This window comes from Onychostoma macrolepis, chromosome 20, assembly GCF_012432095.1.
Source record: "Onychostoma macrolepis isolate SWU-2019 chromosome 20, ASM1243209v1, whole genome shotgun sequence".
NCBI classification, from domain to species: Eukaryota; Metazoa; Chordata; class Actinopteri; order Cypriniformes; family Cyprinidae; genus Onychostoma; species Onychostoma macrolepis.
In genome coordinates this window covers 698,295-715,806 of record NC_081174.1, presented here as the reverse complement: position 1 = coordinate 715,806, position 17,512 = coordinate 698,295, and the positions used below count along the sequence as shown (strand labels likewise).

The following is a 17,512-nucleotide window of genomic DNA, read 5'->3' as shown; positions in this document are numbered from 1 at the left end:
GGGTTAACTGCTGCGGTTCTGCACTCTCATTTACACTGCCGCCAGCATGTAGTGGCCAACCAGGACCAGCCTAACGCAAACCTCCAACTTCTGGAACTCATAACGTTGTTGTCATTATTACACACACTCCAGGGTGTAGGTATAGATTGAGATCTACAGCATTCACTGCTCTTTAGAAGCTTAAATATGAACATTTACATTACACAAATTCTACTTTCTTACCAAAATGACTTCCAAATAGTAGTTCACAAATTGCTTTGCTGTAAACACAAGAAACTCACAGCCCATGCAGGTTTGTAAGCAACTATATACTTTTTTTCCTCCATTTCACTTCTAGATATTAATACTGTCCTGTGAATTGCAATTGAAATGCACTTCAGTTGTCTCTTAAACGCTCAAATATACTGTAGTGTGGATTAATTAATCACACTAATCTATATGGACATGGTTTATTTATGTATTAATATGAATCAGCTCTCTTATTAAAAGCAATTGCAATGGTATCAAATATATTAGTGATAAAACAGTAACATTTGCATCCCAAGCCATATTTAATGTATATTGTCATGTTTGGTAAAACACAAAATAAATGTATTATATTAGTACATTTGAATATTTAATTATTTAATTATTCTTTAATTATTCTAGTGCTCTGTGTCTATTAGGTTAGTGTTTCATAATTTATTTAAAATGTTGTACACCTGTCAATTACTGTATGCACTGCTAAAATTTGTTAATGATATTTACTACTCTTCTTATTCTTTGCCGAATTAAAAGAATCAGGTTTGTTAAAAAGAACTTGAAAAAATTAATTAGAAAAAAATGCAATTAATTCTCATAAATAAAGTGATAATAAATAAACATAATTACCGTATTGACCCGAATATACACTGAACAAAATTATAAAACACTTTCGTTTTTGCCCCCATTTTTCATGAGCTGAAGTCAAAGATCTAAGACTTTTTGGTAACACTTTATTTTAAGGTCTCTTAACTAGTTGCTTATTAGCATGCATATTACTAAAATATTAGCCATTTATTAGTAGTAATTAAGCACATATTAATGCCTTATTCTACATGACCTTATTCTACATCCCTAATCCTACCCAATACCTAAACTTAACAACTACCTTACTAACTATTAATAAGCAGCAAATTAGGAATTTATTGAGGGAAAAGTCGTAGTTAATAGTGAATAAGTGTTCCCTTTCAGACGGTCACTCCGAGTCACGTCGGATGACCGACGAATTGCCGCTGATCACAGCGTGAGTATAAGAGGCAGCAGGTGCACCGCATTAATTCATCCTTTCGCTTCGGAGCCGAGCGGCGGTGCAGTGCTTATAGAGCCTGTGGGGAGGCGGCTTCTGCCCTTCACGCCATGGCGTTACTGCAGGTCCACCAGGCCAAAGCCCTGAAAGACCTGCACGAGGGTGGTCACGACCTGGTGGTTCTACATGAGCTGCATGCTGCGACGGACCTCACGCTTCGAGGGACAAAGGTGACCGCACAGTCTCTGGGTCGTGCGAAGGTACAGTTCCTGAATGCTCCCATGTCGCAGACTGGCCTTTTCGGGCGATGCTGTCGAGAGCTTTGCCCAGCAGTTCTCGGCAGCCCAGAAGCAGACTGAGGCGATCAAACACATCATGCGCCGGAGGAAACCTGCCAAACCTGGCGGCAAACGCAAGTGCAAGAGGCCCTGAGACGGGCGACCCAGGGATGGAGGAGATTGCTCGTCGGGAGATGGTGACCGCACCACTCCCTCCCCCGGAGGAGGGCCGGGTGGAGAATCTTTTGTTTCGTTTTGTTTTTGTTTCCGCACACCTAGACCCCCGCCGTCACAGGCTCTGGGCCAGGTCCCTGTGTTCCACCTCGCTGCCCCACCGCGGGTACGTCAGTGGCCCCGTTGGTCCCGCTAGTATGGTCTCTCAGAGCCTGGCTAGCGCTCCCCAGTCCGTCTTGGTGGCTCCTGTGGACCATCGGACTCGGCTACGCGATTCAGTTTGCCCGGCCTCCCCCCCCCAAGTTCAGGGGCATCCGGTTCACTTCAGTCAAGGCCTTCGATGCCCCTGTCTTGCGTGCAGAAATTGCAGTCCTGCTGGCGAAGGATGCGATAGAGCCGGTCCCTTTAGCCGATATGAGGTCGGGGTTTTACAGCCCTTACTTCATTGTGCCCAAGAAAAGTGGTGGGTTACGACCGATCTTGGATCTGCGAGTTTTGAACCGTGCACTTCACAAGATGCCGTTCAAGATGTTGACGCAGAAACGCATTTTTGGGTGCGTCCGTCCCCTAGATTGGTCGCTTGTCGCAACTCGCCCGCCACCATGCCATCCACATCCCAGGAGTGTTCAATCAGGCGGCCGACGAGCTGTCTCGAGCGGCACTTCCTGGGGAGTGGAGACTCCATCCCCAGGCGGTCCAGCTAATTTGGAGTCGGTTCGGCGTTGTTTGCATCCCCGGAAACCACCCACTGCCAGTGGTTCTACTCCCTGTCCAAGGCAACGCTCGGCACGGATGCACTGGCACACAGCTGGCCCCAGGGCCTGCGCAAATATGAGTTCCCCCTAGTGAGCCTGCTAGCACAGACACTGTGCAAGATCAGGGAGGACAAGGAGCAGGTCTTGTTAGTGGCTCCATATTGGCCCAACAGGACCTGGTTCCCGGAACTCATGCTCCTCGCGACAGCCCCTCCCTGGCAGATTCCTCTGAGGAAGCATCTGCTTTCTCAGAGACGGGGCACACTCTGGCACCCGCGTCCAGACTTGAGGAAACTCCATGTGTGGTCCCTGGATGGGACACGGAGGTTCTAGGTGACCTGCCCCAGGAGGTAGCTCTCACTATCCCTTCAGCACGAGCACCGTCCACAAGACGGGCCTATGCGCTGAAGTGGAACCTGTTTGTCGAATGGTGTTCCTCTCACCGTGAGGACCCCCGGAGATGTTCGATCAGAGCCGTGCTTTCCTTTTTGGAACAAGGGTTGGAGCGTAGGCTGACCCCCTCCACCCTTAAGGTTTATGTTGCTGCTATTTCCGCTCACCACGACCCCGTAGAGGGGAGGTCGGTGGGGAAGCACAATCTGGTTGTCAGGATTCTTAGGGGGGCCAGGAGGTTAAACCCTCCTAGGCCTCCCTCCCTACCCTCTTGGGATTTGGCATTGGTGCTAAGAGCCCTACAAACTGCCCCCTTCGAGCCTTTGCAGTCAGTCGAGTTGAAGTTTCTCTCTATGAAAACCCTACTCCTGACTGCATTGGCCTCGATCAAGAGGGTGGGGGACCTGCAGGCATTTTCGGTCGACGAATCGTGCCTTGAGTTTGGACCGGCTGACTCCAGTGCAACACTGAGGCCCCGGCCCGGCCCGGCCCGGCTATGTGCCCAAGGTTCCTACCACTCCCTTCAGGGACCAGGTAGTGAACCTGCAAGCGCTGTCCCTGGAGAAGGCAGACCCAGCCCTAGCTTTGCTCTGTCCTGTATGCGCACTGCGACAGTACATGGATAGTACTCAGAGCTTCAGGACCTCAGAACAGCTCTTTGTCTGTTACGGAGGACAGCAGAAGGGGAAGGCTGTCTCCAAGCAGAGGATGGCCCACTGGATAGTGGATGCCATCACCTTGGCCTATGAAGCACAAGGTGTGCCATGCCCGCTCAGGTTGCGTGCTCACTCCACTAAGGGTGTTGCATCGTCCTGGGCGCTGGCTCGTGGTGCCTCGCTAGCAGACATCTGTAGAGCTGCGGGTTGGGCGACTCCTAACACGTTCGCTAGGTTTTATAGCCTGCGTGTCGAACCGGTTTCCTCCTGTGTTCTCACCTCAAACGGGTAGTGGCACTGAGAGGCCAGGCTCAGAGTCGGCTTGCGACATTCTTACACCTAATTCTCCAGAGAGTTCCTTAACCAGGCAAACCCTGTCGAGTCCTCCAGCACTCCGGCGTCCGGACGTGGCGGAGCGTCCGGCGCCAGGCCTTTCAGCCAATGAATTCTTGAAATCTGATGTGAGGCTAGTGCCCATATGAGAGACCCTGCCGGGATCCCATATGTGTATTCCACAGTATGCTTATTATAGCTGTGTTTCCCCTGGCAGTCCACGTTCTGCCATCTCTAATGATGCAGCCTAAGCCATCTCAGAGACTTCCATGTGCAATAGGGCCCTACGGGGTTACTTCACATGTCTAAATGCCACTTAACCCCCTCTGGGAGGAGGTGACTCCGCAGTGTGCCTCTTCCAAACGGAAGGGCATGCTTCTCAGTATTATCCAAGTCCTACTGTCTGGGTTGCTCAAGGAACAACAGTAGTTGACCTTCTCTGTGTAGAGCCCGGTCCTATCGTCTGCCTTATAGGAAGGATCAGGAGGCCTACACAGGGCACTGGAAGGAGCAGCTCCTCTGGCGCTTTGGAGGGAACGGAGATGTCACGTCCCGTCGCCACAGTCGCTGTACCACCGCTGAGTGGCTGGGTCACCGGCTCGGCTCCTCAGCGAAAGCATGAATTAATGCGGTGCACCTGCTGCGTCTTATACTCACGCTGTGATCAGCGGCAGCTGGATGCAATGATCGCATGCCAATGTCTATTGGCTCGTTTAGTTACACTCGAAGTGGATTGGTCTCTCTGGCGAGATCCCAATTCATCGATCATCCGACGTGACATATGTAACCGAGATGTTCCCTATTCTAAAGTGTTACCGACTTTTTCTATGTATGCAAAAGGACTATTTCGCTCAAATATTGTTCACAAATCTGTCTAAATCTGTGTTAGTGAGCACTTCTCCTTTGCCGAGATAATCCATCCACCTCACAGGTGTGGCATATCAAGATGCTGATTAGACAGCATGATTATTGCACAAGTGTGCCTTAGGCTGGCCACAATAAAAGGCCACTCTAAAATGTGCAGTTTTATCACACAGCGCAATGCCACAGATGTCGCAAGATTTGAGGGAGCGTGCAATTGGCATGCTGACTGCAGGAATGCCCACCAGAGCTGTTGCCCATGAATTGAATGTTCATTTCTCTAACATAAGCTGTCTCCAAAGGCGTTTCAGAGAATTTGGCAGTACATCCAACCGGCCTCACAACCGCAGACCACATGTAACCACACCAGCCCAGGACCTCCACATCCAGCATCTTCACCTCCAAGATCGTCTGAGACCAGCCACCCGGACAGCTGCTGCAACAATCGGTTTGCATAACCAAAGGATTTCTGCACAAACTGTCAGAAACCGTCTCAGAGAAGCTCATCTGCATGGCGTCTGGCACTTTGGAGAGGTGTTCTCTTCACGGATGAATCCCGGTTTTCGTCGTGTGGGTGAGCAGTTTGCTGATGTCAACGTTGTGGATCGAGTGACCCATGGTGGCGGTGGGGTTATGGTATGGGCAGGCGTATGTTATGGACAAGGAACACAGGTGCATTTTATTGATGGCATTTTGAATGCACAGAGATACCGTGACGAGATCCTGAGGTCCATTGTTGTATCATTCATCCACGTCCATCACCTCATGTTGCAGCATGATAATGCACGGCCCCATGTTACAAGGATCTGTACACAATTCCTGGAAGCTGAAAACATCCCGGTTCTTGCATGGCCAGCATACTCACCGGACATGTCACCCATTGAGCATGTTTGGGATTCTCTGGATCGGCGTATACGACAGCGTGTTCCAGTTCCTGCCAATATCCAGCAACTTTGCACAACCATTGAAAAGGAGTGGACCAACATTCCACAGGCCACAATCAACAACCTGATCAAGTCTATGCGAAGGAGATGTGTTGCACTGCGTGAAGCAAATGGTGTTCACACCAGATACTGACTGGTTCAATACGGTATTCCTACCCACCTATTTGTATGTGGATTTTGTATAAGGGATTTATTCATATGTCGGAGCAGTTTAATTTTGAAGTACTACCACTAACACCACTGTAATACAATTTTTTTATTGTCAGTTTAACAAACCTACAGTACAGCCAGACGTGACAGATCTTCTGATCAAAGCTTTAGTAACTGATATCAGCATTTTATTTTTGTTTTTTTGGGGGGGCACTTATTATGACAAGAATTTGGTAATCTGACTCTCAATACAAATATCCGTTTAGTTAGCAGACGAGAGCAGATTTCCTCTAAAAAGCCATCCAGAGGCTCACTTATAAAGGCACTGCAATTGTTGTTTTTCTAAGCTCTCTCTCTAAAAAAAGGGCTGAAAAATGTATTTGTCTGACTAAGCAAACACTGTTTGGTTGCTATGTTGTGTGTGTGTGTACGTGTTTCAGAGTTTTAAAGGCAGCTGTTTTGTTTCAGGATGGTGAAAGATGCTCCGTGGGATGAGGTTCCCATAGCTCACTCTCTGGTCGGCTTTGCTACAGCATATGACTTCCTGTACGAGTACCTCAGTAAAGTTCAGCAGGAGCGCTTCCTGCAGGTGATTGGGAATGCTTCACGATACATGTATGAGAAATCTTACCACCGCGGCTGGGGATTCCAGTACCTCCACAACCACCAACCCACTAACTGTGTCGCTCTTCTGACAGGCAGCCTCGTGGTCATGAACCAAGGTGAGTCTGGCATTCCTTACAGTGTGAAAGCATCTGCATACCTGTATGTGTGAAGCTCCATCAAGGTGCCTTTAACGGCAAGTTACATCATATGACCCCAAACACTTATTTTCTATGTAGGTAGGGGAGAAAGGGGTAAGATGAGCCAGTGGGTAAAATGAACCACCCCATGTTTCTAGATAACAATAAACAAAAGTATTCAAATGACCACAAATTGAAGAAAGATAGTTCTTACTCAATTTATCTAGACTCAAGCACATGGAGAGAGTTGTCAGCAAAGGAGAGCAAAAAATGGTATGTATTTTTGTCAAGTGAATTCATCATGTTACTAAATGAATCAGTCTGGTATCTTAATTAAAATAGATAGCATTATTACATGTTCGTTTAAGTCAGCGTAGGCTACAAAACATGGTCATAATCTTAATCACTGTGTGAAACACTTTTGTCAAAATTGAGGTTGAGGGATAAAACATCATGTTGGGGGAAGTTGAGCCAATGGCTTACAGTATTGATATAATACATTTGTGCTTGAATTGATTGACATGCTTTATATATATGAAGAGTTTATTTGCAAATCAGTTAACTCCGTTGTTATTAATTTTCATAAATCATGTTTTTTATGGTGTCATCGTTCGTTTTTTTTTTTTTTACTTATTATTTAATCAAAACAACCCAACTGCAGTTTGATATTAATTGAAATACAGGATAAAAAAAAAAAAACATGAACATTTTTGAACATTTTTAAAAATGGAGTTATCTGTTTTTGCAAATGAACTCTTCATATATATAAACACACACAAAATCTAATTTATTCATAGATTCTTTGTTGCTGACCCACAAAGATCACAGTAGTCTTTATTGAAAATATTTAGGTGACATGTTGAACAAAAAGGACACAAACATACTTAAAAGTATGAATTTTGACTTAAATCAATGGGATTATTACATTCAAAATTATCTTGAATTTGTTTAATTTAGTGTCATTTTTATCAGCATTTAACCTAAGACCTCTCTCAATCTGTGCACAATCTGTTACTCCCACTTGAACTGACATATGGTTTTTGGAGAAAGTTCAGTGTTCTGCCTCACACACACACACACACACACACACACACACACACACACACACATTATGAAGATGAAGGGTCTGCCCCCTCGCTCAGCATTCCTGCCTGGAATTTAAGGCTGCTCAGGGTCATTCTGCAGAGCTGAACTTAAGCCTTCGTAATTATTTCTCCAGTGAAGCAGTTCTCCACATGACTCCAGTATTTCAGAACAGATATTTTCCCTTCTCTCTCTTGCTCTTTTGTGTTTCTCTCTGTCTATATTCCTCCCCTGCAGCTATTCATAACATAATCTGTAGTTTTTGGCCCTGAAAGTATGTCCTGCCGTTCTTTTTCCTTTTTGAATCGGCTTCTCTCATATCTGTCCAAATATCTGGAGGTTCTTTTTACCCCACTCTTCCCAGCATTCCCAGCTCAGTTTCATAGCAGAAGATTCTGTATAAATTAACAGCATTGATATACAGTAAATGATGTGGGTTTGTGGAGATCGGCCTTGATGAAGGAACACCCCCCAAAAGTGTTAGTTCACCCAAAAATGAAAAATCCTATCATCTTTCACTCACCCTCATGTCGTTCCAAACCCATACAACTTCCTTTCATTTACTGAAAGTCCATGCAACCAAAACTTTGATTCAGCAAAAAGTACAAATAGACATATGTAAAAAGTATGAATTACTTTACTTTTTGATGCATCAAAGTTTTGGTTGTACGGATTCTCAATGGATGGACAAAAATAATGTGAGAATATTTCACATTTCTTCATTGGTGTTCCGAAGATAAACAGAAGTCTTATGGGTGTGGATTGAAATGAGGGTGAGTAAATGATTACGGAATTTTCATTTTTGGGTGAACTAACCCTTTAAGCTCAACCTGTATACAGAGCTCCTAGTAATCCCAACCAACCCATAATTTCTACATCTTGCAGGTCAGGACATTCAGGAACTTGTGCATAGTTCTTTATTTGCCACTTAAATTTCACTTGGCACTTTATGATGACTGCCTGGTTTTGCAGTTTCACACTTTATTACACGGCACATCTGATCTTCAGTCAAGCAAAAACAGCCCACATCACACTGTTTTGGTCTCCCTTCACTTCTTCTGTAGCTCCCTATATCAAACTCAAGGCTCTAATTTTGGCCATGAGAACTACCACAAGAACAGCACGCTCCTGCCTCAGCAGCACAGTCCTAAGCATCTGAATTCCACCACTGTCTGGAGGTTCTATCACAACAAGGTACAAAGTCGCTTTCCAGAATGCTCTCACATTTACTCTGTGGTGGAACGAGCTTCCAACCTTCACCTGATCTACTGAGACCATCGCAGCTCTTAAGAAGACACTCCTTTGAAATTACTGTAGACACTTGAGAATGTGATTACTTAGTATTTTATAGAACTTTAACTGTAGTGTTATCAATATTACATGTAATATTTAAATTTCAGCTGAAATGACATTGTCAGTTTATGCCGTATTTCAAAGACAATAGCAGTAAATATGGAATTATGGTAGCACTTTAGTTTAGGGACCAATTCTCACTATTAACTAGTTGCTTGTTAGCGTATGTATTACTAACTTATTGGTTGTTTATTAGTAGTTATAAAGCACATATTATTGCCTTATTCTGCAGGACCATATTTTAGATGCCTTAATTCGACCCAATGCCTAAACTCAACAACTACAACCCGAATTCCAGAAATGTTGGGACGTTTTTTTAAATAAAATAAAAACTAGAATAATTTCAAATCACATGAGCCAATGTTTTATTCACAGTAGAACATAGATAACATAAAAAATGTTTAAACTGAGAAATTTTACAATTTTATGCACAAAATGAGCTCATTTCAAATTTGATGCCTGCTACAGGTCTCAAAATAGTTGGGACGGGGGCATGTTTACCATGCTGTAGCATCTCCTCTTCTTTTCAAAACAGTTTGAAGACGTCTGGGCATCGAGGTTATGAGTTTACTGGAGTTTTGGTGTTGGAATTTGGTCCCATTCTTGCCTGAAGAGTTTGTGGTCGTCTTTGACGTATTTTTCGTTTAATGAATCGCCAAATGTTCTCTATAGGTGAAAGATCTGGACTGCAGGCAGGCCAATTCAGCTCCCAGACTCTTCTACTACGAAGCCATGCTGTTGTAATAGCTGCAGTGTGGTTTTGCATTGTCCTGCTGAAATACACAAGGCCTTCCCTGTCGTCTGGAGGGGAGCATATGTTGCTCTAAATTCTTTATATACCTTTCAGCATTCATAGTGCCTTCCAAAACTTGCAAGTTGCCCATACCGTATGCACTTATGCATCCCCATACCATCAGAGATGCTGGCTTTTGAACTGAATGCTGAAAACACTCCCTCCTCTTTAGCCCGGAGGACACGGAGTCCGTGATTTCCAACAAGAATGTCAAATTTGGACTCGTCTGACCATAGAACACTTTTCCACTTTGAAACAGTCCATTTTAAATGAGCCTTGGCCCACAGGACACGACGGCGCTTCTGGACCATGTTCACATATGGCTTCCTTTTTACATGGTAGAGCTTTAGTTGGCATCTGCAGATGGCACGGCGGATTGTGTTTACCGACAGTGGTTTCTGGAAGTATTCCTGGGCCCATTTAGTAATGTCAATGACAGAATCATGCCGATGAGAGATGCAGTGTCGCCTGAAGGCCTGAAGACCACGGGCATCCAACAAAGGTCTTCGGCCTTGTCCCTTATGCACAGAGATTTCTCCAGTTTCTCTGAATCCGTTGATGATGTTATGCACTGTAGATTATGAGATTTGCAAAGCCTTTGCAATTTGACGTTGAGGAATGTTGTTTTTAAAGTATTCCACAATCTTTTGCACTCTTTCACAGATTGGAGAGCCTCTGCCCATCTTTACTTCTGAGAGACTCTGCCTCTCTAAGACATCCCTTTTATAGCTAATCATGTTTCAGACCTGATGTCAATTAACTAAATTAGTTGCTAGATGTTCTCGCAGCTGAAAATGCCAAAATTTTTGAGACCTGAAGCAGGCATCAAATTTGAAATGAGCTCATTTAGTGGATAAAAGTGTAAAATTTCTCCGTTTAAACATTTGTTATGTTATGTATGTTCTATTGTGAATAAAATATTGGCTCATGTGATTTGAAAGTCTTTTAGTTTTCATTTTATTCAAATTTAATTCAAATTTAATCCCGGAATTCGGGTTGTACCTTACTAACTATTAATAAGCAGCAAATTAGGAGTTTACTGAGGCAAATGTGATCGCTATTAGTTGATAGTGAGAATTTGTCCCCGAACTAAAGTGTGACCGAAATTACATATAAAGAAGTCCTACTTAAAAGTCAGAAGTTTAACTAATTATATTTAATATAAATGTAAAATACAATACAATACAATTTCATTTAATTATAGATAACATTGTAATTGTCTGAAACCATTCCATAATAAGTACTCTTTTTTTATTTTATTTTATTTATTTATTTTTTTAAGTATGCTAAAATGTACTGCTTTTACACAAGGGCAGGAAATGGCAACAATGCTTGCAACGAGTCTTTATTCAGCCCTGTAACACACGTATGTTGGAAATGGTGCTGTCAAATGATTAATCGCGATTAATCGCATCCAAAATAAAAGTTTTTGTTTACATAATATATGTGTGTGTACTTTGTATATTTATTATGTGTATATACAAACACATATATGTATATATTTAAGATATGTTATATATGTTTGTATATTAAATATATTTATATATAATATAAATTATATAAATATATACATGTAAATGCATGTAAATATTTTAAAAAATATATACTGTATGTGTGTGTATTTATATGTACATATAAATATACAGTACACACATATATTATTTAAACAAACTTTTATTTTGGATGCGATTAATCATTTGACAGCACTAGTTGGAATATAAGTGATAACTTTGAAAATATGGTTTATTACAGAAATAGTAAATTCTGTCCCAGACCCAGACATCAAGTCAAGTGTGTTGAGCTGTATGGTACAGCTGTGTACTCTGACCATGTCAAATGTACACAGTACACAAACAGCAAAAATAGCATAAGTGGTGTGGTGGTGGTACGACTCTCCAAACATGACGTTCTCAACCATGCCTTCATTGAGCTCAAAATTACATGACTAATATTGGAACATACTATGTACTTTGTTTTGCGAAATGTAACAGAAAAAGACTGTATTAGAAGAAAAAACTACTGTCATTCATGGAAATGTAAAAAATATATATAACATGTAAAAAGCAATGAGAATGAGGAAATGATTTTAGATTAGGCTTTGTGGCATGAAGGGTGTTTTCTTAGTGTGGATGTTTCTTAATATGGTGCAGCCAGATAGTACATCATTTGTGCTTTGATAACTTGAGCTAGAGAGTTGGATTTCTGCAGTCTGAATCCACAGAGCAGAATGATATCATGTTTGTGTAAATGTTGTTGTTCACTGAGGGGTGTGTGTGTGTGTGTGCGTGTGTGTGCGTGTAATGAATAACTTAGATAGCTGTTTGTGGGTGGACCTTAGTGTGTTCCAGGAAATTTGTGGTGTGACATGATTACTCGATAAACTGATGAGCTGTGGTCTAAATATTTATGTGGTTCTTCTCATACTCACCCAAGCATGCATGCAGAGGAGGTGGGAGTACATTTGAAACATTTTCCTGAAATTAAGTCTTGCTGTGCATGTCAAAGGTGGTGTTATACTAAGAGTTTAGCTCAAATTAGTACAGGAATTCACAAAGGTTTACTGAGGTTTGCAAAGAGTCTTAGTGTCTGTGTGTCTTCTGATTCCCGGGGTCATAATTACAACTTGTACAATTCATCATTTATACCATCAAACGTAACTTGATGAGGTTAAAGTGATGTGGTTTCTGTGATCTCTCTATGCTGAAATGAGCTAGATGCTTTTTGCTGACACAAGCCATTTACAGCAGTACATGCACATGAGAAAACGACTTATTCCAGGCTTATTCCAGGCTCTGAAACAATGTGTAAAAATTGAGTGCTCCTTACACCATTTAAGGAATTAAATTGTTTAGCCATGTTATGACTGATGACGTTATATGGATAAACAAAAATAGTATGTACATTTTTGGATTTGTTTCACCTTAGGCAATCTAAAAAGTCTCTTGCATGTAAATATACAAATTTTAATGCTGAAGATCAAGAAAAATATTTCTTTGTAACATTTCATTGCAACATGCTGCATATTCAAAGTTGAAAAGAAAATCAGTGTTTTAAAGAAACAAACTGTTTTTTGTTTTTTTTCTGAAGATGCCAAATTTAAAAAAAATAATAAAATGCTGATTGTCAACTAGTATCGCAACTTTCATGTGTTCAGTTGCTGTTTTGGTTTCCCTAGTTCCTTCTATCCTGTCCTATCTATTAGTTCCTTGTCTGTTTCCTTGCTTCTGATTAGTTTCACCTCTGTCCTGTATTCCTTAAGTGTTTTCTGTGTTTCTTTAAATAAACCACCTCTAGCAAGTAGATCTATTAATTGCCATGACACTCAGGAGGTCAAAGTAAATATTGTTACAAAAGATGTATATTTAAATTTAAATGCTGTTTGGATTTTAAATAAATCCTAAACCAAAGTGAATTATGGTTTCCACAAAAAAATTTAAGTAACGCAACTTTTTTCATCCCAATAATAAGAAGAAATGTTTCTTGAGCAGAATGATTAGAATGATTTCTGAATAATCATGTCACACTGAAGACTGGAGAAATGATACTGAAAATTCTGCTTCGACATCACCAATGAATAAACTACATTTTAAAATAATTATTTTAAATTGTAATAATATTTCACAATATTACTGTTGTTACTCTATTTTTAATGAATCATTGGAGAACATACAAATAGTGTTCAATAGAGAATATAATGGAGAATGCAAACTTTTTAAATAGTAGTGTTTTTTGTTTGTTTTGTTTTTTGCTATATTGAATTAAATGTTAACAGATCATGTCCAAAGTAGTGCTGTCAAACGATTAATCGTGATTAATCGCATCCGAAATAAACTTTATGGTTTACATAATATATGTGTGTATACTGTGTATATTTATTATGTGTATATATATAAATACAAACACATGCATTTATATATTTAAGAAAAATATGTTATGTTTATATATGTCACGGATCAGTCAGGCCTTACACCCCACCAATCACAGCGTTCCACCTCACCAGAGTACTAACCACGCACGCCTGCACCTGATCACAGCCTCATCAGCACCCACTATAAAGATCCTCACCAACCACACCACACTGTCCGATCTCGTTTATGACAACGTGGACTCTCTCATCGCTGGACGAGAGTTATATCCTACCCAGAGTTATATCCTTCCAAGTTTACTACTTACCTTGTGTACCTTACCTCCTGTGTTCTACCTCCTTGTGTTGTCCTCTCCTTATAGAGCGCCGATCGTCTGTGTGTGCGTGTGTGTGTGTTACGACGGATCCCCTCGTCTCGTCATCCCGAACGTTGTGGGAAAAGAACACTGTCATCATTCCTCATCAATTACTGAGTCACACACTTCAAGATCATCTACTTACCTCTTTATCAACTATTCACACTGCAGTGCTTCACCTGTTCAATAAACGTCATTTCTGTTTCACCACTTACCTCCGTGTCCGAGCCTGAATCGTAACAATATATTTATATATAATATAAGAATATGAATATATAAACGTAAATATTTTTAAAATATATGCCGTATGTGTGTGTATTTACATATACATAGTACACTTAAACACAGTAAACTTTTATTTTGGATGCAATTAATCACGATTAATCGTTTGACAGCACTAGGCCAAAGTGCACCAAATTTCATCACATTTATGAAAACTGCCTTCTGATCACAACAAACTGTTCTCTATGCTGCCATTTTTACTACTTTGCTCTGTATTTCAGGATACCTCCAGGAAGCGTACCTCTGGACAAAACAGGCTCTTGCCATCATGGAAAAGTCCATGGTGCTTCTCCAAGATGTGACTGATGGGTCTCTGTACGAGGGTGTGGCATATGGGACTTACACCACTCGTTCACTCTTCCAGTACATGTTTTTGGTACAGAGGCACTTTGATATCGGCCACTTCAGTCACCCCTGGCTGCACAAACACTTTGCATTTCTCTACAGGACAGTGTTGCCTGGTAAGACCTTGCTTTGCTTCATTCTGTGACTATTACAAGCACAGCATTTAGAGGTGTCATATTGCAAATATTTCATTTCTTTACCCGAGGTCCAATTAGAAGGTTCACAATTTCCACCCTCTGTCTGATGCTTAGAACAATATGGGGCATTTTGCTGCTGTTGTAACATCTATAGTATGTAAAACACCCATTTTGAAAATGAGTAACAGTGTTTGCTTTGTGGGCTGCAGTTTTGCTGTTGGGTCCAGTGTATTTTGTGCAAAGCCTGCATTACAGTTTGACAGCTTGACAAATTTTGTTACAATAAATGCATCTTCAGTTTTGAAAGTTACAGTATGTTATGGTTGCTTTCGTTTTTTGACCTTTTATTTTAATTTCTCAAGATATGACCCCTTTAAAAATGTTACTAGCAGACAATTGTGGTAATAAAGTGCTTTGAACATGCCAGTCATAGTACAGTAATAAACTCCTTTTACAGATCAGTTGCCTGGTCTCACCTTAAAACGATAAACGGGTAATCTGGCCAGCACCAAACCAAAGTTCAGACCGTGAATTGTAACTGCAACAATAACTCTCTGTGCACATCAAAGAACTAAGAGCCGTCAAGCTGTTTGTGTGTGTCCACAGACAAGTCAGGTTTGGACAGTTTGCAGCCTCCTGCCAAAAGCCATTTTATTGTAGCGGAAACCAAAACCTTAAGCAAAAAAATCAGGAGACGGAGAGGGTTAGCAGTCACAATATACTCAGTCTCTCAGTCTATCTCTGTCTATCCCCTCTGGGAATTCACACAGATGCAGTACTGTTAGGACTATATGGCCTCTTCTTAGCCGTTTTTGTATTTCTATCAGTGTAGCTAGCACTCTAGTTTCTCTGTGGAAACTAAAACAAACTCTCATTAGTTAAATGCTCCCCTCTAAAGACAGTGCTTACTGCTGTCGTTCTTTTACACAAAAGTGATTCATTCTGGCTAAATATTTTCTAGTGGTTGCTAGGTTTAATATCCCTTTTCACAGTAAGCTGCTGTTCTTCCTTTAATCTTCACTCAGCCTTGTTAATTAAAAAGTGTTTACTTCTACAGCAGTCAAACAAGCTTCTACTCATTGACTGAAAATAAACACTTATTGTGCAGTTTGTGCAGGAAACAAAAAGAGCAAATTCTTTTGTTGACCTACTCTTTCACACTCGTATTAGGTTTTGAATGTTTCAATGTATTTTTTTTCTCCTGCAGGTTTTCAGAGAACGGTTGCAATCGCAGATTCCAACTATAACTGGTTCTATGGGCCAGAGAGTCAGTTGGTGTTTTTGGATCGGTATGTCATGAGAAATGGCAGCGGGAACTGGCTGGCTGAGGTAATCAGACAGAATCGAGTTCTGGAGGGCCCGGGACAGGCCGGCAGGGGTCAGCGCTGGTGCACGCTGCACACAGAGTTCCTCTGGTGAGATTTGTTGGGTTCCTGAGTATAGAACTTCTCATTTTTTGCAAACATGTTTTCTAGTTTCTTAACATTTTTTTACTGTTGGTATTTTTTGATTAAGTGCTGTGAAATGTGTATTGTTCTACTGTGAAATTTATGTTGTATTGTCTTTAGTGAGAAACCGCATATTGAAATAAGTCACTGAAACTGAAAAATTTGAAAAACACTGAAAATTTCCCCAAGGGGATGAATAAAGTTACTAACTATATTAAATTTTAGTTTTTAATACTGTGTAGGTGTAGGATTTTGGTAGATTGATTTTTAAAATTTTTAGATACAGATTGATGATATTTTTTCCCCTTAAACGTTTGTAAGATTTGTAAGAAACGTTTCATCGTGATGTTTCAGTATATTTAGTTTCAGGGTAAATGTCAATGTTGGAAAATTTCGCCTTTGTTGTACTTACGTTTTCAGGTAATTTGACTTTATTTAGAAGCATTGCTAGTCACAATAATTTTAGTTACATATATATTGTTGAATTAAGAATGACTGTGAGCTGTGCTTCATAATTGCTGCACTATCCACAATAGAGAATGAAATAGACCTTTTTTGTCTGCAAGAATATTTTGCTAATGTGAAAGCACAATGTGCTTTTTTGGCATTTTAAAAAACAAAAAAAACATTTACATTTAGTCATTTAGCAGAAACATTTGTCCACAGCAACTTACAAATGAGGACAACAGAAGCAATCAAAACCAACAAAAGAGCAATGATATATAAGTGCTGTGACAATTCTCGGTTACTCTAATGCAGTACACACAGCGATTTAAAAAAAAAAAAATTTTGTATAATAAATAAAAAGAAAACAAGTAGATGGAATGGAAAAATAATAGAGAGCAATAGTGTTAGAGGGTCAATTTTTTTTAATAAAAAAGAAAACAAGTAGTTAGAATATAAATAGATACAGCAAGAATAGAGCAAGTGTTAGAGGGTCAAGCTTGTTTCAAGTTGTTTTTAATACATAAAATAGAATAATATATATGCACACACGTATGTGTGAGTGTAGATGTTTGTGTGAGTCTTTGTTTTGTTTTTGTTTGTTTATTTGACAAAAAAGTAGTGAATACACTCAATTCGTCAAGGATAACACAATAAAGTTTAAAATAAAACTTGTTTCCATTGTGGTCCTTGATGTAAAGCTCAAAACAGGTACACTGGCACTGCATTATAAATACAAAAATTACAATAAAATTTCACATTTACAATAATTTACATGTAAAAAGTCTATGTACAAAAAGGCCACTTGTTTTTTTATTTTGAAATATAGACAAACCTGAGAAAAATTGGTAC

General features: G+C 40.6%; 1 protein-coding gene across 4 annotated transcripts in view; it reads left to right on the top strand.

Annotated features, from left to right (window-relative positions):
* The window catches only part of dse (dermatan sulfate epimerase), a 28,580-nt gene that overhangs the window by 7,924 nt on the left and 3,144 nt on the right, over positions 1-17,512 (top strand). For 2 of the 4 annotated variants that reach the window (XM_058756546.1, XM_058756545.1), the window contains 3 exons: positions 6,280-6,533; positions 14,508-14,747; positions 15,976-16,183. In XM_058756546.1, the coding sequence (XP_058612529.1) occupies positions 6,280-6,533; positions 14,508-14,747; positions 15,976-16,183 (702 nt within the window). The other 2 variants (XM_058756547.1, XM_058756548.1) reach the window with 2 other exon arrangements.